A 23182-nucleotide genomic window follows, 5' to 3' on the forward strand; every position below is an offset into this window, starting at 1 on the left:
CAGCTCCAGCCAGCCCTGACTCTGTACCCCCTGTCCCCATGGCTTCCCCTGTGGCAGAGGTACACGAACCCCCAAACCTGGCACCACCTCCAGATGTGTTCTCCATCTACTTTTGCACATTCTACAACATCGATGTGGAAAGGGTTTATTTGACTGCCAAGTGAATAACTGAGTCGTTAACTTTCTATGTTCATAGCTTACAACTGCAATGTGATTTTTGTTTGTTTTGTTTTTAGCAAGGAGCTTGTAAAGCACAACATGGCCATGAAATCCCATCAGCTTCCCAGCTGAATGGTTTATTGCCATTAACATTCACTGCCCCAGTACACCCCAATCAATGTTTACAAAGAAAACAAACACAGAAAAACCAAGCCAAAACCTGTTAAAATGTGTTTTAAAGAGCTGGGGAGATGCCCCAGCCTATGGGGATGTGCTGCCCATCCTGCCCGTGGCCCAGAAGGAGAACAGAGATGCCCAGGGTAGGAGCAGTGCCAAGGCTGGTGTCACCTCGAGAGGGTGTTGAGAGGGACCTGCTGTGCCTGGATGAGGTTTAGGGTCCATCTTTGATTTTTTTTTTTGTTGTTTTCTCCTGAAGTGCCAGGCAGGAGCCCCTGAGAGGTGGTGGCACATCCCAGGCTCAGAGAGGTACCACAGGTGCACGCCTCCCACCCCGCTGAGCTGTGGGCACAAACAGAACTGTCTTTAAGGCTTTTTGGGGTTGTTTTGATGGAGTTTTAATGATTAGTTTTGTATCTGTTTGGATAAGGCAGGCACATGTTTTATTTATTTCTTTTTGTAGTTTCACATGCCAAATCTGTCATTTCAAATGGAAAAAGAAGCTGTAGGGTAAGAAGAGGGTGTGGTTGAAGTACAAAAGGACACGTGGGCTCTGTGTTAACTTGAAGCCTCAGGATGCTCAGATCATGGAGTGTTAATGTATTTTAAGTGTTTGTATTTAATATGGATCATTTTCCAAACCCCACTTCGCTTTCAAGGGAGAGTGGAACAAAGCAGTATTACAGGTTAAAAAAACCAAACCAGCAAACAAACAAAAGCCCAGACCCCAAATAAAGAAAGGTGTGATTATTTGCATTTATTTACTGAGAACATACAATTTTTATGATTTGTTTGTTTGGCTGTGAGCTGTGTGTGAGAGCACAGGGAAGCGAGCGCAGCTCCTCAGGTCAACCCTCCCATGGCAAAAAAAAAATGAAATTTCTTTTAAAGACCCTTAATTTACTTAAAATTTCACCCCTAGCCCTGAGCAGCCAGGTCAGCTGTGTGGCCAAATCCAGGGTCTGTGTTCCAGAGGCTCCACTGGCCGTGGTGTTGGGTCCCTCCTTCCTCAGCAGGCACACACAGCTCCCTTAAACCGAGGAGAAAATGATCCCAAGAGGAAACCACACCCCAAAAGGACTGAAGCCTCTGTGTGGTTTGTGATATCACCCAAATGCCCTCGATATTCCTGTATTTGATGCTTCTGTTTGTCCAGTGTACAAAATCCCTGCATTTGAAGCGGAAGCTCCGTGTACAAACCCTCAGCGTTCCTCCTCTGGTGTAAATTTCCAGCCTCCCTTCCCATGGGATGGGGAAAACCCTGTAAATACTCACCTGTGGGCAATGCAAGTCTGAGAACCAAGGGTTCATTTTTCTAATTCCTTAGCCTCAGTTACAATACTAATGTAAAAACAAAAGCAGTTTATTTTTCTAATGGTCCTGGAAACGTCGATGCAGCGACAGAGTCGCTGAAAGGGCCCGCGGGGAGAGGGGCACAAGGAGCTTCCGTGGGAAGAGGAGAATGGTTATTGCTTCCAAGCATGGAAAAATCCCATTTTCTGGAGGAAATAGTTGTGTTCCGATGCAGAGACCTGGCAGGCCCTGGGGGATGCAGAAACGAGGACAGCTGGGATATTTTGGGGTTTTCCAGCAACGGCTCCGGCGCATGTTCCGTGTCCACTAACGGTGTGATACGCTCAGTATGGACTAAATCCACATATCCTGCATTAAACTCAACTACTCAAACCACTGTTATGAGTATATTTATTTCCTGTTATCCCCCTTTTTATTTAACCTCTATAGAACAGGACATTTTTATTCCAAGCTCAGCTCCTGCATGGATTTTTATCAGCAACAGCAACTCCCGTCTTTCCTCTCGGAGACCGAATTCCAGGAGCTGCTCTGCTGGGATGCAGCCAGCCAAGGGGAGAGGGTTTTGTACAATTCTTGTGAAGATGCTTCACATTTCTGTAAAGATAAATGAAAATAAAAGAGCTGCATGCAGCAACAGGAGACACTGCTGTCTGATTTTTCTCTTTTTTCCTGGGGTCTGTTTTACAATCCATGGGAAGGTGTGGTTTAAGCTGAGGTTCAAGGCAGCTCTTCCCAACTTTTAACGTTTTAATTTCATTTTCAAGCTCGTTGTGCACACCAGGCACAAAGGGTTTGGTGTGGTAGAAGAGCTTTTAAAGATTATTTAATTTATTTATTAAATCCTAATTTCTGTGATTTTATAAATGCATTAAATCTTGTAGGAATTTAAGGGTGGTTTTTTTAAATGATGTTTAGCCAAGTTCATGTTCTTCTACTTCCCAACACTTCAAAATTTGTCACTGGCTCCAAAGTTTCCAAGATTTTTAGGAAAGGTCCCAACATTTCTAGAGCATGCTACGCTCACACACAAAGGTTTTAGCTTGGACATCAAATGCAGGTAAGCAGAGATTGTTTTTATTCAGAATTTTGGGCAAATATTGTAAAAAATCTATTTATTTAAAATCACACAGAAGGACACAAGCAATACCCCTTAAATAGGGAAGATAATTCTGGGCTGAACATGCAGGTGAGGAAGTTGGAAGTAAAAGGGCACCAGGAAGCCAAGTCCCTGCTAAATTACTTTTTAATTATTGGCTTTAAACCAGACAAAATCTGTACAAGGAGAACAAAATCCTCTTGATCTTCCAGGACATCTGAATTTCAATGATTACACCCAAAATAAGGGAATTTTAACACATCAAGAACAGCTCTCACTGAATAAAAACCCATCCAAGGCTGCAGAAAAGGATTTAATGCTCTGCACAAGGGCATTTCAGCAGTGGATTCTTCACTTTTTCCTCCTTTTCCACCTTCAACAGCAGCAGACACAGAAAAGAAGAGGAAATAATTCTGCAAAATGAACCAAAATTCATTCAAATATTTGCCCCAGTTGAGGAAAATCAGCTTCCAACACTGAAAATCCCTTGGAGCAGAGAAAAAAAATCTAGAACACTGAAATATACATTAAAAATAATGGGGTTAGTGTGGCTATGAAACAAAAAGGAAACCAAATCTGGGAAGGATTTTTAAATTTTGCTGTAAATTCAGTTTTTATGGTTATTCCCTGGAAGACAGAGGTAAAAAGAAAGAGGTTTTCCTTTGCTAAAATTTCCAGGTAATGCCACAATAATTTGGGGAGGTTTATGGGCTTCAAACCATTCTTTCAAGTGCCTCATTTGAATTTTAACAAATGCTGGATATTGAATATTTCATCATCCCTGCTGCACACATTTCCCCAGAGGTTTTCTTTTTCCCCCACTACAATAAATGTGTTATTTCTGAATAAGTTCAGAGGGATGGATCAGGAAACTCTGACAGGGTTTCAGCACTAAGATAAAAGTGAATTTAGCACAGACAAGCAAATTAAATCCACCCTGTAAATTTTGCAACAGGAACGTGCTCGTGCTCAGCACAGGCTGGAGAAGGAAAGGGCATAAAATTCCAGCTCTGGAATGGCATTTTCCTTTAAAATCTGGATTAATTTTTTCAAAGAAGAGCTGAACTTACCACTTGGAGCAGAAGAGTGAAAATGCACCTTTTCCTAGGCCCACAGGAAACTTGAAATCTTCAAACCCTCTAAAACCAAACCATTTTTTAAACCTGCAACAGAAAGCTCAAGGAAATATTTTAATTTTAGAATAACAATTTTTTAAAAAAAACTGTAATTATTTTTTACTTACTACATGATGAGAGAAGTCCAATGTCTGAGTGGTAACCTGGAATTAATTGAAAATATTCAATGCAATGTGGAAAACACATTTCATTTTATTGGACCATATAAATATTCCAGTTTTGAACTGCCTTTAGGATCTTTATATAATAAAGTTTCACTTCTCTGAAGCACACACCACCAACCCCAAAATACTCCCCAGACTTCTTCAGTTCTGCATATGAAGAGCAGTAAAATGGCACCAAATTTCTCCAAATTCTTCTTTTTGGGATGATGTCCTTGGAGAATCCTGGCACAGCCTCATCCCAGGAATGTCTGGCACATCCTGACCCCCAAACCCACCCCCCTCAGCCACCTGCCTCTCCCTCAACTGCTGAAAATTAATTACATTTAACCCTCTAATTAACTGCAAGCCACTTAATTGGATAAGCAGAGCATGGATAACAGCTTAGTCCACATCCACAGGGACTGCTCCATCCCAGGGGTGGGAGCAAATTCCCAGGACAGCTCAGAGTGAACAGGAGACACCTCATTCATTGCTATATTTAAACAATAAATTAAATAAAATAGAAAGTGAGGGGGTTTGGGGTGGTCTGACACTGCTCCAGTCACCAGTTCTGGGGATTTGTGGGGGGAAAAGCAAAAGGAATGGAAAATTCAGGTCCTGAGAACTCATTCCTGTGATTCTTACTTCAAACAGCCCCAAACCCTGGCTGTAGGAAGAGAAACTCCAGATTTCTACACTCAACAGTTTTGGGGACAAAAATCAGCTTTATTTTCTTGCCACACTCAGTCCTTCCAGTGTAGGTGAAAGCTTCTGAAGTTAGTATTTTCCAAATTCAGATTATTTTGGCTTGAACTCTTCCCCCAGCTGAGAGCAGGATGAAAATGAGACAAAACCACACCGAGTACAGATGCAAACATGGAGCAGACAGACTGATGGACAGGGCTGGAGGAAACAAAATTGCACTTGAAAGCACTTTAAAGATGCACATTCTTGCATTGGTTAGTAAGAAACAGAGGTCACAGACAGAGCTCCCACTTTCTCCTCCTCCTCAAAGGAAGCACAACCAGAACCTCTGGGAGCAGCTGGAGGAGTTTTTATGCAGTTCTGCTTGTCTGGGCAGAACTGAGAGGGAACAACCTTGGCTCCAACTAATCCTGGGGAAAACCAACCCAAACAAGCAGCTTAAGCTGCAGATTTCCAAGTTAATTCCATTTACCTGCAGGGATCACAGCCCCTGGGGCTGAGGGAACAGGTGATTGCCACACTTTTCCCTGATTCCAGGTATTACACTGTGCTCTGGAAGGACAAAATCCCATTTTCTAAGCAAGGGTTTTTAGAAGTGACACCAGTAGAGTCTCCAGATCAACCTTGTTAGTGCCACACATCAGGATTTTCTGTCCTTGGAAGGGAAGGGTTAAACATGAGGTCACTAAAACCAGTCAGAAATCCTCTGTATTCAGAATTCCATAAATTTAACCCAAACCTCAACACTAACTAGAAAATTACCAAATTTCTGTCACTGTGTGACTACACAGATGGAAGGAGCCCCAGCAGACAGACTCAAGAGTCTGATGAAATGGATCCTTAAATTATTTCCCAGTTTTCTGAGAGCTTTTTGGTCCCATTCTTGCTCACTGCAGTCAGGAGAAATAAGCTCTTGTCACAAAGTTATTGCAGCTCCTTGCAGGTGAAGCTTTACCAAACAGAACAGCACATCTTTAAAGTGGATTAGTTCTTGGAGGGGATGAAGTGTCACACCAACAAAAGTACACATGAAATAAAAAAGAAATCAGTTAATGATTTTTATTAAATTTCAGTGTTTCATAAAATAAATATGGTTTATAATATCAAACAGTGAGAAATAAAGCACAAGCATGAAAAGCATGGTAACAAAAGTTACACTCATGACGGTGTTTAATACTTAGCACTTTAGAAATCATAAAGCCTTTAATTATTTACAAGCAGCAAACTATCTAACATAATTTACAAAGTTGCAGCAGCCTAGTCAGGGAGTCCTGGGAGGGGAAAAACATGGAGAGACTGCACTGGAAGACCTTCACTTCACTCTACCTACCCAGCACTTCATCCCATCCCCTAATTCCCCCTATGTACAAAAACTCTGCACCTTCCATCATCTCCAAGGTCAATAATTACACTGGATTTAGAGCTCAGTTCCTCTCGAGGACAGGGCAGGACCTTCTGCACTCAAGAGACACAAATTCAAGTAACACTTCAAAGAAAAGTAAACATGTGCAAACCCAAGTCAGAACCTACAGGAGCTGCAGGTAATAAGTGTCAAACCCACGGAGCAGGAGCTCGTCAGCAGATTAAATTAATTAGGGAATAGCTACAGAAACCTACTTGGGAACCAGCTGGGGCCAAGAATGAGACATGGGAGTGGTTAAAAAAAAAAAAAATAAAAAAGGAACTGCAAATATACCCTGTTACCACAGACAAAAATTTAATCTGCCAAAACACAAAGACTTTTAAGGTCATAACTCAAGATTTAATATTTCAACATGAAAAGAAATCCAAGCCATTTGACTTATTTGGGCTTTTGAAACAAATGCAAATGTCTCTGTTTAAAAATTGCTTTCAAATGAGAAAAACAAATCAATATATATTAATTTATCACCCAAAATAAAAAAAACATAACACACTCTTCATTGTAGAGCATGCTGCTCATTCAGAATAAAGACAGGACAAAGAAAGTAGAATTACATTTCATGATGTAATAAAAACATTAAAATCTGTGATCGTTAAGTGCACCATCGTACAGGAGTAGCGTGCTCAGAGTGGAAATGTTCTATACCTACCAGCATTGACCTTTATTAAAGCAAACAAATCTTTAGGACACTACCTGAAACTGAAATCAGTAATCACTGGGCTCCGTTCAGCTTGCCTTAAGTTTCAGTCAGGCACATTCCAGCCAGTAGCACCTGTTATTCCTCTTCATGATTGTATTCCAGAGATCTTTATATCTGTGAACAATTTTTTATATTTTGTTTTTTTAGAAAAAGACTGGCTTTTGCAATCCTTGCAATGCTTATCTTACACAGATCCTGCAAGTAAACTCTGTTCTGAGCAGCACAAGTTGGGGCTTTTTTCAGAAATCTGAGAGCTGGACTTACGTTGGCAGTAGGTACAGTACAACAACTGGATGTATTCAACAGTTCCTCAAAAAGGTCTGAAAGGAAGATTTCCCTAAAGACTGATTAAAAAACCAAACCAAACCCAAAGCACTTCACCCAAGATCTGTTCAATCCTTCTACCCAAGTTCAGAGCTTGCCAACTTTTAAGAATGCCAGGAAAAAGGAGGGAATGAGGTGGAGAGGAAAGAGAATTAAATTATTCCCAATTTGTACCGATGAAAAGCTTCAAGTAAAAGGAAATCCACTTGTTTGAGATCTTGCTACATGCACAGTCCCTCATCAGCTGAAAGCCACAGTAGTTAGCATTGGGTGTAACAGCAGATTGATCATTCATAAAAAACACTGGCAACGTTCCTTCATCCTCAAGAACTTGCATCCGCGGTTCTCTGTCCCGAAGCTTCTTAAAAAATGTCTATGGTTCTGCACATTTCATACCAAACTGGAGGAAAATGGTAAACATATCTTCTCTCAATGCAATCCCAGTGAGCCAACCTTCTCCCCAGGAGCTGGGTGTCATTTCCGAGTCTGGCTCTTCTTTGGCACCGCGGGTCGCTTGGCTTGCCACAAGTGGTTGTGGATGGTGAGAGCATCCACGCTCACTGACATGGTTTTGGCTGGGATCACGTTAAACTGTTTTCTGTCCGAGCTGTACTTATAGAGTTTATCAATCATTTTCTTGGTGATGCTCTTTGGCCCTGTCCCAGTCAGCTTGTAGATCTCCTCTGTGTCGGGGTAGTAGCAGTAAAGTGCTCGGAACTGGCAGCCGGCGTCGCGGAACAAGATGATGTAGTGGTTGGCGTCACATTTCTCCAGTTCCTGCAGCAAAAACAACCAGGAACAGGGGTTGTTCACATGCCAAGCTTTAAGGTTCCTCTTAACATAATTTTTCCAGTCTCTTCGTAAACCTAAAAGTGGAACTCTAAATAAAGGATCCACGTGGAAAGCAAAAAATGCTCTATACAGCCACATTTTAGGAAATGGAATTCACACAATGCATCAGTGGGATTATGAAATCAGCATTACAGACCCAAGTGACTGAGAGTGCTTTAATAATTTCAGTATTTACCTCTAATATTGAGTTCTTATGTGGTTCATTCACTTTTCCAGCAAGACAGCAGTGGGATATAGCATTGTGAATAATAGGTTTGTTGGATTTGCTGCTGGGTTCCTTAAATAATTTTGGACCTAAAGAAGATAAACAAATCAAAATTATCTGCCTGACATTTATGAAGACTAAGATTTTAATTCAAAGTGTAAAAAAGAAAAAAACCTCATTATTTTTCTAGAATTACTTTTAGAGCTATTAAACAAAACAAAATACAGCTGACAACTTCTCAAAAATAACATAGAACACATCACAGGTTTTCCTGACCTGGTATTCATAATAGATGAATAAAACAAACTAAAGAAAAGCAAACGAAACTAAAACAGAGCAGGCACCTGTGTATTCTGCCACTGAAGCAATAGAAGATGCTGTGGAAGCGTTCTCCCAGTCTCTCTCTGTGTTTCTGCTGGGATTTCTGCTCAGAATGGGTAAGGACTCCATTGATTCAACTCTGGGAGGGAAATAAATAAAAAATTATATGCCAACATTTTGGAGTTTGGGCCTGTAATCTGACATAAAAGTTTCTGTCCTTGACTGGAACAGATTATTCTCCTTTATCCTCCCCAGAACAGTCAGATTCTCCTTGCTAGAAACCAAAGCAAAACTGACTCCTCTGGGAGAAAATAAAACAAAATTGCAAGTTTGTACAGAACCCTGCAGCTGGCAGCCACATAAACCAGAGGAATTCAGCAGTGCTGATTGTGCTCCTCTGCCAGTGAGGTGAAGCAAACAGCACCAAAACCCAAAACTGTTTCATCCCCCAGGACCAGAGAAACCCCAGAGACCCTGGCTGTACCTCTGAGAGGGAGTGCCACCAGAGTGAACACTTTCAGGCTCAGTTGTTGCTGCTGAGGCCAAAGACAGACTGGAACCAGACTGAGCACTGCTCAAATTATCAGCTACAAAACAGGAGAGGAAATGTCAGACACATTTGGTTACAGCAGATTTGAAACTCAGGGAGTGCAAACAAATCCAGATTCTTACGTGTGGAAGAACACTTGGTGCCTGAATCACTGTAAGATTCCTCACGGTGAACTGACTTTGGCCTGGGTTTTTTGGGCTTGGATTTGGGCTTCCCAAGCCCTTGCTCCTCCAAAATTTGCTGCTGTTTTTTCCTTAGATATTCCTGCTTGATGAGTTCTCGCCGAGCCTTCTCCTCTTCTTTCCGTATCCGGTCCTCCTCAGCTTTGCGGCTGCCAAACAAACACAAGAACAGTGAATTCAGTGTGGAACAACTTCTTCATCTTAAAATGAAAATAAATTCTTTTTTGTCTATGCATCATTACCGAGCTTCATCCCTTTTCTGCTCCACCTCAGCCTCCAGCTGCTGCTTCCTCAGCCGAGCCTCCTCGGCCTTGCGCTGCTGTTTCAGAAGGAACGCTGCACGTTTTTTGGCCAGCTCATCCTCTGCCTTCTGTTCATCCTGCAAAATCCAAAGGGATGGGAATTTTAAGGAATAGTGGACAATATATTAAGCTGGACATCACAAGACTGCTGATGATTCCAAGAAAATTTGAAGAAAAACAATTACTTTTGGAAATCTTTATGTTTTTAGAATTGATGAATGTAAATCAAAACCTCCTATTGCTCAAGAAAAAATTAAGAGACAGTTTTAGTGTTCCCTTAAGTCTGTGAGGAGAAAAAAAGGGGCTCATCTTACTCTGACTTGTTTTAAAATATCTTTAATCATCACAAAACCTTCTAGACCTGCAAAGTACAATACAACTATGATGTGGGCCAGGATGGACACCACAAATAATCCCAGTGCAGTGACAATCAGTCAAAATTAATCACACTACAAAGACCCTGAAAGTTAAATTGAGACTAGTTTGACTTTCTTGAAAGAGAAATTAAAAGAGAAAGTATCATCATGTCAGCACATTTGCAGTATTGACAATAATCACTGCTAAGCACAAATTAAGACACTAAATGTTTTGAGAGCAGATCTCTCTCTTTTTCCAAAAGTAATTGTTTTCCAGTGCAGCTTTTTTATATCCAAATATTGCAACCAATGAGGGCTGTGCTCCATCAGGAGACTGGGAAACACCAGTTCTAATGCTGGGTGAGTGTGTAACAGGAGCCAAAGAGAGAAAGGTAACACATTTACCTTGAAGAAAAAACCCACACCAGACTTCTGATCACCTTCACTAATCATATCCGTGGAGCTATCCTGGTTTTCAAGTTCTCCTTCATCTGGAGCTTTTAAATCAGACAAATCTACTTCAATGAGATTAGCCTTGCTTCTCAGGGGCTCATCCACTGGGACATTTTCTTTTCCTGAGCCATCAGAAGAATTCAACCCCGTTTCCTTGAAGCTGTTATTCACCTCTTTGCTCATTTCAGACAGAATATTTGCATCTTTGGAGGTGGAGAGAACAAGTGCCCTTTGATTGCTCTCATCATGAAGTCTATAGGTATCAAAGAAACACTTCTCTTGGGAAGCACTTCCATGATCAGGACTGCTTTCCAATCCCCCTTCCGTGGGTGTCTTTGCCAAGCTATTGGGGGGGAAAGGTCTCAGATGTGGAAGGTTTTCTAGGCTGGGTGTTGGGGTTTTAACACGTGCTGAACTCTGCTGCCTGTCCTTAGGGACTTTCAGCTCTGAAGGCCTTCCTGGGCGGGGAGTCCTTCCCTGGCCGAGGCGCGGCGGTTTCCGCAGGCTGTTCATTCCAGTCGGAGACAGGGGCTCAACAAAATGAATCGAAGGTTTCACCTTTTGGTCCTGAGAGTTACTTCTGGTTCCTGGGGATGGCACTGTTGGAGATTTCATGAGCAGCTCCTGCTGCTGGGAAATCTTTAAGATGGCCTGCTGCAGGGTGCTGATTGTTTCATTCAGCTTCTCGATAGAAAGATCACATTCATTTATATCTGCTTCAGTCACGTTGTCTTCTAGGAGGGCAACAGAAATAATTTTACTTTTTTCCAAATCGTGTATAGCTGCAGGGTCTTTTGGCTTGTGTTGCTCAGCAAAAGCCAGGCTTTCCTGCATTTTTACTTTTGCTACTTCTTGAGAATCGCTGAGCATTTCTTCTCTCTCCTCATCTTTCACAAGAAACTCCTCAGACTTGGAACCCAAAGAAACTTCATCTAAATCTTCCCCATTGTGCCGAGAATATTCTTTAGCAAAATGTTCCGGTTTAAGGGGCTGTGGACCATCAGGAGATTTCCCTTTTTTAACAACATGCAGGAAAGCTGCCTTGCCCAATTTTAGCCTCTGCCTTGCTGATAAGGCTTCCATCTTCTTCTTCTGAGCCTCTATGGCCCTGCGTTTCTCTTCCAGCTGCATGTGGAGCTGCACCAGCTCTGAAGCTAAAAGATTAACGTTGTCTTTGTTCTGCCTGCTGGGGCTCTGTTCTCGCTTTTGTTTCCACGTGGTCAGCGGTGCTGGGCAGCTCTCTGACCCATCTGGGGTGGTTTTTTGGGAACTGCTCGTGCTGGACTTGGTCTCGTAGCTGTTGAGCCTCTGCAGCTTCCTCTCTGCAAAGCTGGTCATGCGGACACTGCCGCTGGCCATGGACACGCTGCTCACCTGGGAAATGGTGCTCAGGCAGGGGCTGGAGCGGCCGCTGGCATCGTCCTTGTCCTCGTGCTCCTTCACCTTCATATCCTCCTGCAGCTTGGCAGATTCCTCCTCACCAATGTACTTAGTGACTATAGGATGGTTGTCTATGACCACCAAATCCTGGTCAGCATCTTCCATGTCCAAGAGATCTGGCTCTGAGTCCTGTCTCACCATAGTCCAGGCTGTATCCTGAATGTGCAGGTTGAGACCTTTCCCATAACTCACACTGACTTTACTCGTTACCTCATCATCAGGTTTAGCAGCATGAAGAAAGAATCCTCCAGTGGACAGCTCCTGAGAGGAAGGATCTAAACTGCTACTAGCCAAAGGTCTGGAAGCTTCTACACCTGCTTCCCCCATGGCCACTGCATCTGCAGAACTGGGATCTGCAACTGGAGTGAAATCAGAGCTAGAAATTGGAGTAAAAGTCCTATTGAGGTCATGCTCACCATGAGTGCTCGTCGCTTTCTTGCGGATCAAAGACAAGTGTCCTTCATTTAACCTCTTTGTTACAAAACTCCTCTGTTTCCCCTCCCCACACTCATCCTCTTTATTGATGACCTGTTTTTCCTTGGCTGGTTTCAGGACCGCAGGCATTAAAGGCTCCAGGTAAAAGCTCTCGGGTTTGCTGTCAGAAGGGTCGCTGTTTGTTTTTGGAGACCACGCTGTGGTGGCCACTATGCTGGGCACCCTGGCTGCTGCATTCTGCACCTCAGGCTCACCACGGCTTGGCCTTTCTTCAGATCTGATGATTGCAATGAGCTCCTCATCCTCATCCTCCATTTCTACATTGTTCAGCAAGCTCTTGCCGTTAGCTTTCACCGATGGAGGGTGGGGCTGATTTTTGGGGGTTACATTGACAATGTTGGAAGCAAGACTGTCCTTGCTGATGGATCTGGCCAGGCTAATGCTGTCACCAGAGCCAGGGTCCACATCAGTACTGGCAGAATGATGAAGGGCAAATGGTGTTGGCTGAGACAGAGGCCTAGAAAAGATAAGAAAAATCTACTGACACTCAAGCATGACAAGGTACAATTTCTTGAAATAAAGATCAGATACCGACAGCTAAAATTGTTGTTGCATTTTAAAAATGCATCCTGTATCACGAGTGACCAGCAATACCAAGCAGCAGCTCCAGACACTTCCATTTCCAGCATTCCTGAAAATCACATCTGACGTATTTTCAACTGCAAATCTAAAATCAGTCAGCTCTGAACGGGCACATTAAGAGAACACAAAATTAAGAGACTGTCAGTGCAGTTCTAGGGCAGTGATATCACATTACCACAATCAAATTATCACAGTATCACTTCCTCAAGCAATGTTGTAATAAATAAATGCCTCCCTTACCTGGGTTTCCTCTCTGGCCATGCCAGAACTGCCCCTCGTGGCTGCCCATCAACGCGGGTCAGAGAATTCGAACGGTGCCGATGGCCTGAAAGGGTTTTTAATTGATAATGGTTTAGCAATGCTCTTTAAACCAGCACTTTTACCTCATTTAATAGCAAATATAGAAAAAGAATCAACTCCTTCCCCAACAGATGGCAGCAGAAAACAGATTTGCTGCAGCTGCCACCAGACAGACACAGTCAAAGCCTGAAAAAGATTAAAATCCACTAAGTTTCTTAAAAGATCTTTAAGATTTACTCAAACTCAACATGCTCACCCACTTGTGTTACTGCAGTTTAATTCAATTCTAAATCATTTCTAGAAATTAACTTATATTTTAATTAATTTTTTTATTGACATTGAGAGTCATTGCTGCTAAAAGGCAAATTCAAGGCAGACTTACCAGGGCTGTCTTCTCCCTGTAAAGATTTTTGTTGCTTTTGCCTCAAAGGCAGCAGTGGATGGGAAGGGCTGAAGGCAGGGCTTCCTCCTTTGCTACTAATTCAGAAAAGCAAAAATTAATGACTACAAAGAATTAATTTTTCTATAACCAGAAAAAATATCACATGGTGAAGTTACACTGGTAAGTTACCCTTATCCTCTTTAAAACTTAATGTCATTGATTTTTAAGAAGTTCCTTGAAGAGAAGCTTTTCACATGTAACAACACAAAAATAAAGCTATTACCTGAAATTAAGCTCCTAAACACAGCAGATTTAAGATGTCACTTATGTAAATAGTAAATTCAAGACAAAGGAAAGGCTGAAATAACTTAGAGATCACCAGGAAATTTATGCCAGCTGAAAATCCTGCTCATTTACCTTCCTGCACATCACATCATGTTGAAGTTTGTTCTCACAGAATGGTTTGGGTTGGAAAGGATCTTAAAGACCATCCAGCTCCAGGCCTGCCATGGACATGGACACTTCCCACAAGAGCAGCTCTCTCCAAGCAAATCCCTGCCCAGCTCTCTTGGAGCCCCTTTAGGTGCTCTAAGGTCACTCACTTTGTGGCAAAATGACAACTTCTAGCAGCACAAATCCCCAGGTTACCCAAACAGAGGCAGAAACAGAAGGTGGAACAACATGAAGACAGACTCACAGGTAGTCAGGCTCCTCGGGGTGCAGGTAGTACCTGCTGCAGGCCTCAGGGGCTGCCTGGGCTGGGGGCTGCAGCTCTGCTGGGCTTGGGCTGGCAGGAGTGGCCAGGAAACTGCGCTTGGTGGCGTTGGAAATGGGGACAGGGGGCCGGCTGCTCTTCTGCTGCATCACTGCCTTGACTGGGCACAAAGGGACAGCATCAACACGACTCAGAGTAGCCAGGGAAGGAGCAGAACAGGACAGGAAGCTCTCAGATTGCAGAGGGGAAAATAAAAACTTTGTCTAGTCTTTATTTAAAATATCTGTATTCTGGTGAGCTTAATGGGAGTTACAATTAATGATTAATTAGTGGGTTTAGAGGGGGGAGGAAGTACCTGTTCAAAAATTATCCATTCAAACAATTAGAACTCAAGTGGATGTAGGACTAATTTTCCTTCTACTTTCCTGCTTTTCAAAGATTCCCAGGAAGAATAAACCTTGGGTAGAAATAAAACTTCCAAGGAAACACCACTAGGCAAGTTTCACTGCAATGTATTTTCTGAATAACATGCTATCAGTTATCTGTAGTTACAAACTTACCATCTTTTATTTCCTGGATATCTCTTGGTTGTACAAAGTCTGGTTTGACATTCTCAAACCACCAGAAGAGTTCTGCAATGAACACCATGACATTAGGCTGAAACAGAAAAAGAGGAAAATTTTACCTCACATTAACAAGACATCCATGATTTACCCATATTTTATTGAAAAATATATCCTTTGTTATGTTTCTTACCTTTAAAACCAAAGGAGCATACAACATGTCCTCCAAGGTGAGGTAAAAGCATTTGTTTAGGTACTCATTTGAGAATTCTCTCAAAAGCTGAATGTTATAGAGGCTGTCTGCAATTGATGTCACCTCCTTCAGACAGATATCTGGGAAGGGGAGAGGGCTGAGTAAGTTCTGGCACTGTCCCAAGGGCTCACCCCTCCACCCCCTCCTCACAGAAACACAAAGAACTTTACAGGCTCTACAGCAGCACTGGATATTTACTGGCTACCTGTGACATTTCTCTACCTGCTCAGTACCTGAGGGACAGGAAAAGGAGGAAGAAAACCACAGAGAACAGTTTCAGTTCTGCATTTGTTTTTGAATCCACAGGGGATTCTATCACAAGAAAAGATAAACAGGCTACAGAGAACACACGTAATGACAAAATACAAAAGCAATTAAAACCAGACATCTTGATTTGAATATAATAAAGGGTTACTCCTAGGGTTCACAGTGCTGGTTCCTTCTGAAAACACTCAGGAACTCTGCAAGGTACAACATATCTGAGAATTTAAAAACCATTACAAAATGTTGATTTGCAGAAGTTAATGCAACAAGAACATTGATTTATTAAGAAAAAAAAATTCTGGGGAAGAGAACTAAAATTTTGCAATGCTCAAGAGTGACAATTTCTGCAGATTGAGAGAAACTATTTCAAAAGCTAGATTTTAAAATGCCAAGTTATGCACTCCTACAGAAAAACATGAGAATTATCAGCTAACAGTGGTGGACATGTACTCCTTTTTTATGGTATTGAAACCGAGCTCAGTTATTTGAGCAAAGAAAGCCACATCATCTAAAACTGGAAAAGAAAGAATTCTTTTGTAGCTCAAAACATACAGAGCACAGTCTTCTAAATACAATAAGAAAAAAAACAAGATGCAAGAGAGATTATTTTTCAGATGCAGATTCCATATGTGACCTGGCTCCAACCTGCCATATTCCACTATCTATTAAATGTGCTGCATTTTTAATGTATTTCTAGTTCAGCTTCCAAAGCCTGAAGTCTTTTATTCTTTTTTTTCCCCCTCAAAACCTTTATTCCATACCATCCAGTTTCATTTGCTCTGGACAATAATAGTGAATCACAGCTAGAAGAGCAGCACCATCGCTACCATCCTTCATCAGATCTTCCAGCACAGGGAAATAGGGTAACTGCCTGCTGGAGAGGTGGTCCCTTCTGTAACGCACCTACAGAGAGAAAACAAGGGCTCACATCATGCTGAAGAGGCAAAAAGACAAAAAAACCCAAAAAAGCAAAGAAGAAGGAATCTGTGTTAAGCACTGAAAACTCTTTTCGCTGGATCCTTTCTGCCTTGCTGCCCCAAGTCAAACCCAGCTGACAAAATTGTGATTTCCTCCCTGTGGAAGCCAATCCTGAAGGAAATGGTGTTTCCCTTTTAATCCTAGAGTGGTTTGGGTTGGAAGGGACCTTGAAGATCATCTAACCCAACCCCCTGCCATGAGCAGGGAACCTTCCACTAGGGCAGGCTGCTCATCTGCCATTCAGTCTCCTGATGCCCAGGAGCAATCCATGCTGCCGGATTTCTCACTTCATTCACATATTTCAACTTGTTATCATCAGTTCAACTCAAAACCCTTCCACACAGATGTGTGAATGCAGCAGATCCAAAGGAAGAGACATGGGGAACTGCATGAAAACACTTAAAGCTTGGGAAAAATGAAACACAGCAAGAATTATTGTGATGGGCTGGTGATCTCTCATACCTTACCCACATCCATGGATTTGCTGTCGTGTCCACAGACAGCAAAGTTCTCTCAGAGAGAACAGAACATGGCACATCTGTGTGCAACAAAGGTGTTGTGCAAAAATAAAATACATGGCCTTTCCAAAATAGAGAGGAGGAGGCCTTGACATCCCCAGTAAAACTCTCCTTGATTTACTACAGATCAAAATCTGGTGCAAACCACCCCGCAGCCCTCAGGGAATTTAGAACTGCCAAAGCCAGTCAGCTGAAGAACAAATCTTGGCATTGCTTCTTGCAAGTTTTGCAAGTTCCAGGGTTGCTGTTTCCTGAGCATCCACACACTATGGGAGGCTGTGTCTAAACTGAGCAGCAAAGCAGGTGGGAAAGCAAAAGCAGAATGCACTGCAGGGCCTGGCAGAAACACCTGGCAGTGCTGGGAAAACATCCCTTGGACACTTCAGGGCATGGATAACACTGGGATTGAACAGAATCTCTTGTCTGCTCAGCAGACACACCAATCACACATTGAATCATCAGAGGAAAGCTGGGTTTTACCAACAGCATCCTACACTTCCCAAGCCAGCCTGGGAAAGCTCTACACACACACACACGCTCCTAGGTGTCATTTTAGAATGGCACAGGCTGTGAAAAAATCTGTTCAGAGCAATGAAGATCACTTGGAGCAATGAGAACCAGTTTCTTCTCTTTATTTTGCACATGCTATGCTAATTTCCCCAAGGAACTCAAAGCTAACTCTGCATGCTAATGCTATTTTTCCTGTCCTTTTCCCAGGTGCAAATTGGGTTTTTCCCCAGCCTGGAGCACTCCACGAAGATGTAATGGAATGGGAATCATACTGTACCACACGAGCATATTCCACTGGTTCCAGCATGCAGTGCGATAGGGCATGCATCAGATCAGGCTTACACAGAGAGAAATAGTGAGATACAGGATGGTGATTATTCAAACAAGAAACAAATCAAAGGCATCAGCAACATCCATAATGCACTAGAAATGTGGTTGTTAAGTCTGGTAGAATAAGTGTGCACACCAAGATAAAGTGGTTAGCTTGAAAGGGTCAGCATTTATCCACTTAAAGTAAGCATATTAAAAAAAAAACCTTCAGAAATTCTTTTTTCAGCTTTAATTCCTCCTGTAGTTAAAGTAGATACAAATATTTCTTTTCCAATAGGCTAAAATGGAATTTAAATCAACCATAGTCAATACCAAGTACTAAAATCTGTAAAGATTCCTTCTTTCTTTTGGTTTTGGTGAAAAGCTCCATAAATTTATCAAAGAGGGTTTTTATGGACTTAATTTAATTCCTTATTTTTTGCACAGCTGTTATTCTCTTAACCTTTCAGTCTTTTATACTGAAAATTCTGAATTCTTCCTTATTTTCTAAGCTGAGTGTCATGGTTTGTAACCCTCCTCCCCATGCATACAATGAATGACATTTGTATGCAATAATAGCAGAAATGGTGCTATTTAAATAAATTCTGTATTAAAAAGCCCCAACCAAACAAAAAACACAAAATAAAAAAGCACAGAATTGACAGAATCTGACAACTTTGAGAGACTGCAAAACCTGCCAGTAAACCATTAAAATCGAAGTGAAGTGAGACAACCTTTGTTTACTCCTTCCTTTAATTTCAGACATTTAAAGTTTTTACTCCAGCCCACAGATTTGGTTCAAACAAAGGATTAGGAGGCTGCAGTGGGACTGAGCTCTCTGTGGGAAGGCAGAGAGATCATGGGGAGGCTTCCTGATCACACCTGCCTTTTCCAAGTGCTCTGCCCTTTGGAATTTACAACTGAGATAACAGCTCATCTTCCCAGAGAGAAAATGAGTAACACCAGCTCCTGCAAGGGCAGGAGAAAGGGCATCAAAGCTAAGGAAAGCAAAGGAACAAAGGAAAATCTCTGCAAGTTGAAATAAATCCAGAAAACTCTGACAAAAGAAAGCAGGATTTCTAGAAGCACTATTTTGTTGGTTTTTTTGAGTTTTTTTTTTAATATATAGTGGAACTGATATTCCAATTTCACACTTCAGCACAAATTAAAATCAGTATTTTGTTCCAATGTGCAAACTGTCTTCCCTCCCACTGCACCAGCTCCAGGCTCCTTAACTGAGCACACAGTCCCACCAAACTGGTCTGGCCAACCTCCTACCCCACCTCAGTGAACAGCAGTGCTCTGGCTCTGACAGATTCACAAATCTGCACCAGAGCAGGTGCAGGAGCAGTGTAAGAGCATTATTTAAGCACAAACATCTGAGTATCTTAACTATGGATTCCAAGATTAGGCAGCCGTTTAAGCCACCCAGCTTTTCTCTCACCTCAGTGCTGTCATCAGCTCCTACTTACAACCAAACCCAGCAAATGCAACCATTTCAACTGATAATTTTCTAGTTTTTATTTTCTTCCTACTCCACCTCCCTCACTCCTGCAGTGTGGAAGCAATTTTGAGATGCTGCAAAGTGAGTATGCTGTATGCTGTACAGTATGCAAAAAGCACGTCATGAAAACAAAGCCTGATGACCCAAAAGCTCACACAGGTGTTTTTCAAAGAGCAGCTGAGAAGCATTGGAATGGAAGCAAACACTCTGAGGAAGTTTAAAAAGCCATGGTTTTGTGGATGACAACTGGTGTAAAAGTAGTTCACTTACAGGTACTAATTTCCAATACCATTTGGAAGGAGACTGCTCAGGAAGCAAGGAAAGGAACGTAGGAATAGGAAAGGAACATCAGCAATGCAAGTTAAAAGCAGTAATACTTAAATGCACTTCAGCAATAAACACTTTCATATTTCAGAGGGCTGGTAGCCTAGAAATTTAGATTTAAAGATACTAAAATGAGACCCAAAAGCCAACAGGGTCAAATAATTCAAGAGATCCCTTTAGACCACAGATCAACTTCTAAATTAAGCAGCTCTTTTTTGCCAAAGGATATTATTTTCCCTAAAAGGCACATAAAAAACTTTTGCCACTAACATGAAAATTAAACAACTGTGCCTTGTTCATAGGTCACACTTTGAGCCCTTTGCCCAGCAATGCCAATTTGAGGAAAGAATATGTTATTTATAATTTATCTTAAGTTTTTATGAAACCACAAATTGGGAGTTCAGATAGACATTATGTTGGAGAAAGACACATTTGACATTCTCCAGAAATGAAAGTGTGTTATATTTTGCAATATTAGTGCATTGTGATATAATTTCAAGGGAAAAAGCTGGAAAAAACTACAAACACACATATATAACATTTGAATGCCAAGAGTATCCTTGCTGGACAGAACCTGATAAGTCCCTAAATACACATTAGACAAATAACCCATGCAAAAAGAATATGCCCCAAGAGCTTTCAAAATATATAACATATATTTTGTGCTGTGAAAGCTGAGTCATATTTACCCACATACAGTTGACACAGGTTATTTTAGTTGAAACAAGTTGTTCTCATCCTACTGAAACTTAAAGGAAAGTCAGAAGATACCAGTGGGCTTCAAAGGCGAGGAAGGGCACTGATGACAGAGACAAAACAAACTGCATGCAGAAAATCTCACTTTTGAGGATTGGAGCCCTCACACTTCTCTGACAAAGAAAATACTGATATTAAATCCATTCATCATCAACACACAATATCACAACTGAAGATAAATTTGTTTTACCTTTTGATGCCCTGGACTTTCCATTAGTTGTTGTTTTAATTTAATCTCTTTCTCTGTTATCTCTCTCATTTTAAGGTTCACCTAAAAGGGCATAGCATGGAAAATTAATTAAAATATGCCTGGATATTTTTCCACAAGTGTCCTTCTTGCTACTGTTACTTAATGGTCAATTCATGCTACAAACATAAAAAGTTCATAGAAAAACATGATACAGCAGTTTTCTAGACCAACTCTCTATCAGCAGTAGCTGAAATCACAATCCTGGGTTTGCAAAGACACATTCTCTTTGGAATGTGACTCTTATCACTCAAAAGAATTTGAGTAACTTAACTGCTGCCCTTGGAAAAATTTGGGCATTTCTGTTAAATATTCCATCTAGTCAGAGTTAAGTCCACCCTCTTATTTAGCATGAAACAGTGCTTCACCTAAAAAACACCACACCAAACAAATAAACACCTCATAGCAACTTGTCTGAAACTAAAGAATCCAATTTTTACAGGTTTTTCTAAGTTAGTTCCTGATTATCTTCATTATTTTCGAATGTATCAGCTTTATTCTTCCCTAAGAAAAACAAGTTGCAAAAGTAGAAAAAGATGATAGAAATGCACAAGAAAGAAAGGAAGACACACATCAGAATCTGTTTTAAAAATCTGAAAGGTGACAAGACAGGCAGGCTTTTCCCAAAGTAAATTTTACCTTGTTAATCCAGAAAACCATGGCATCCTCTAAATCATAGGGCAGTTCTTTTGAGGCACTGAATGTAGAGAAACGCTTGACACTGGCAACCACCTTCTCAATGCTGATCATTTCTACAGTGTAGGCCATCATAAGAGCATCAATCATTGCCATATGAGAACTCTGAAAGTAGGAAACAGAGAGGATTGGAAAATAAAATCCCTTTTAAAAAACGCTTTGTTCTAACTGTATTTAAAACAAAACATTCCTAAGGTTAACGACCTAGAAATTAATAGCTCTTCATTCCATTTACTATTTTAAATAGTGTTAAATAAAAAGGAGATGATTAGGTGGATTTAATTAAGCTAACCATTTTGATTGGTGCAGAGCCCAGATCAGATTCAGACACAGGTGTATCATCGCTCTCCATGACGTAAATCCCCTTCCGAGACAGCGCCTGGATCACGGACTGGTGTCCCTGCAGAGCAGCCACCTGATCCCCCTTGAGGATGAGGCTGCAGACCCGGCAGTAGAGCTCACTGGAGAGCAGCAGTTTGATCACAGGGGGTTTGATGTGCTCCTGCTCGTACTGATCGATGTAGAACGGGTCCTTCAGCTCCTCCGGGACGTTGTCTGCAAGGGAGGAGAGAACGGCAGCACAGCTCGTCACCAAAAGCCATCGCTGAATGTTAGTGACATACACATTTTATTTTATTTACAGTTTTATTTATATATTCACTGCTTAGATCCCAGCTTAAAATGGGTGGCAGGTGAGCAAGGTTTAGCTGGATCTTCAAAGTAAAATCCCAAAGCATCCGTGCACAGCAACTGGACAAATGCAAGAGGGTCTGGCCAGTCTCAAAACCAAGCCACCAATTTTTGGATGAATTTTGGCAATTCAGAGCAAAAAGACAGAAATGTTCTACTAAAACCTTGAATATTTTACAAACCAACCAGTGAGCTGATCATCTATTATTTTGTCAAGAGCTTTAAATCAAACTATTGCAGCTTTCAGCCTTTAAATAATTCAAGCCTAGGAAGCAAAACCACTCCACTTGGATTAAGCAAGAACTTTAAACCAAGTCTAAAACTGAGCTTCTTGTGCCTTGGCCCCATTTCCACAAGTTGTGTTAGGATTTTATCAAACTGAGTCTAGACCCTGAGTGTAGTAATTTAGAAATTAAATTTAGCAACACAGAAGGCCTCACCCTTGCACACCCCCAGCCATAAAGACATTTTTACTGCTCCCCAGCACAGCTCAGAGCTGGCAGGAGAGAAAGGCACTAACAACAACTAATATCCCAATCACTCTAAATATGTCCAAGACATCTCAAATCCATCCCTTGCTCTATATCCCAAAATAAATCCTTCTCCTCATATTGGGTAATCAGCCTGGAAGCTATTGATCTTTGTAACAACTGAGCAGGAATAATGAGAGTCTGCAACCCCAAGAAAAATATTTTCTAGCCTCAAGTGTATTGTCTTAATAGAAGCCTGACATTTCCTAAATTTCAAATACAAAATTCTATCTAATGCTATCCAGTCACTCTGAATATCTTCCCCCAAAGTCACTTAAACAGTTCATTTTAAATAAATACATCTATACTTAAAAGAATTACTCATTTGGCAGCATATTTACTTTTCACTCAGCTCATTTCCCGAATAATTAAATTTTCCCATTCCAAGAAACTCCTACCCGTATCTTTGAGCTGCAAAATAAGCCACAAATAAATATTTGTATACTGCAGAGCACTTGATATTCATAAAGAAGAGGAATGGAGACAGAGTGTTATTGCATGAGCCACAAGTACATCTCACTTAGATAAAAATATTCAGCAAACCAGTGATAATAGCTCCTGTTAGTCATACAGTGCTGGCCCTCTTTTTCAGAATGGGAAGAAAGTTTAAAAAGCTTTCTGAAGTTGTTTTTTTTTTAAATTAAAATTTAATTATTTTTCATTTCAATGACATTCAGTGTGATTTTCTACTGAAGATGGTTGGAAGGGACACAATAAAAACCCACTGG

At 41.3% G+C, this 23182-nt stretch overlaps 1 protein-coding gene across 4 annotated transcripts in view; it reads right to left on the reverse strand.

Annotated features, from left to right (window-relative positions):
• Positions 1 to 5764: 5764 nt before the first annotated feature.
• CAMSAP1 (calmodulin regulated spectrin associated protein 1) overlaps positions 5765 to 23182 on the reverse strand; it is a 33061-nt gene continuing 15643 nt past the window's right edge. The window contains exons 3-19 of one of the 4 annotated variants that reach the window (XM_015644999.2): positions 21527 to 21789; positions 21178 to 21339; positions 20482 to 20562; positions 19482 to 19514; positions 16154 to 16295; positions 15069 to 15208; positions 14873 to 14969; positions 14295 to 14472; positions 13598 to 13689; positions 13156 to 13240; positions 10351 to 12790; positions 9530 to 9666; positions 9228 to 9436; positions 9040 to 9142; positions 8579 to 8694; positions 8205 to 8323; positions 5765 to 7954 (exon numbers count right to left, since the gene is read on the reverse strand). In XM_015644999.2, coding sequence (XP_015500485.1) covers positions 7652 to 7954; positions 8205 to 8323; positions 8579 to 8694; positions 9040 to 9142; positions 9228 to 9436; positions 9530 to 9666; positions 10351 to 12790; positions 13156 to 13240; positions 13598 to 13689; positions 14295 to 14472; positions 14873 to 14969; positions 15069 to 15208; positions 16154 to 16295; positions 19482 to 19514; positions 20482 to 20562; positions 21178 to 21339; positions 21527 to 21789 — 4700 coding nt within the window. In that variant the 3' untranslated portion in view covers positions 5765 to 7651. Of the gene's footprint in view, positions 7955 to 8204; positions 8324 to 8578; positions 8695 to 9039; positions 9143 to 9227; positions 9437 to 9529; positions 9667 to 10350; positions 12791 to 13155; positions 13241 to 13597; positions 13693 to 14294; positions 14473 to 14872; positions 14970 to 15068; positions 15209 to 16153; positions 16296 to 19481; positions 19515 to 20481; positions 20563 to 21177; positions 21340 to 21526; positions 21790 to 23182 lie in introns of all 4 variants that reach the window. The other 3 variants (XM_015644998.2, XM_015645002.2, XM_015645001.2) reach the window with 3 other exon arrangements.

Source organism: Parus major, chromosome 17, assembly GCF_001522545.3.
Source record: "Parus major isolate Abel chromosome 17, Parus_major1.1, whole genome shotgun sequence".
Lineage (NCBI taxonomy): Eukaryota > Metazoa > Chordata > Aves > Passeriformes > Paridae > Parus > Parus major.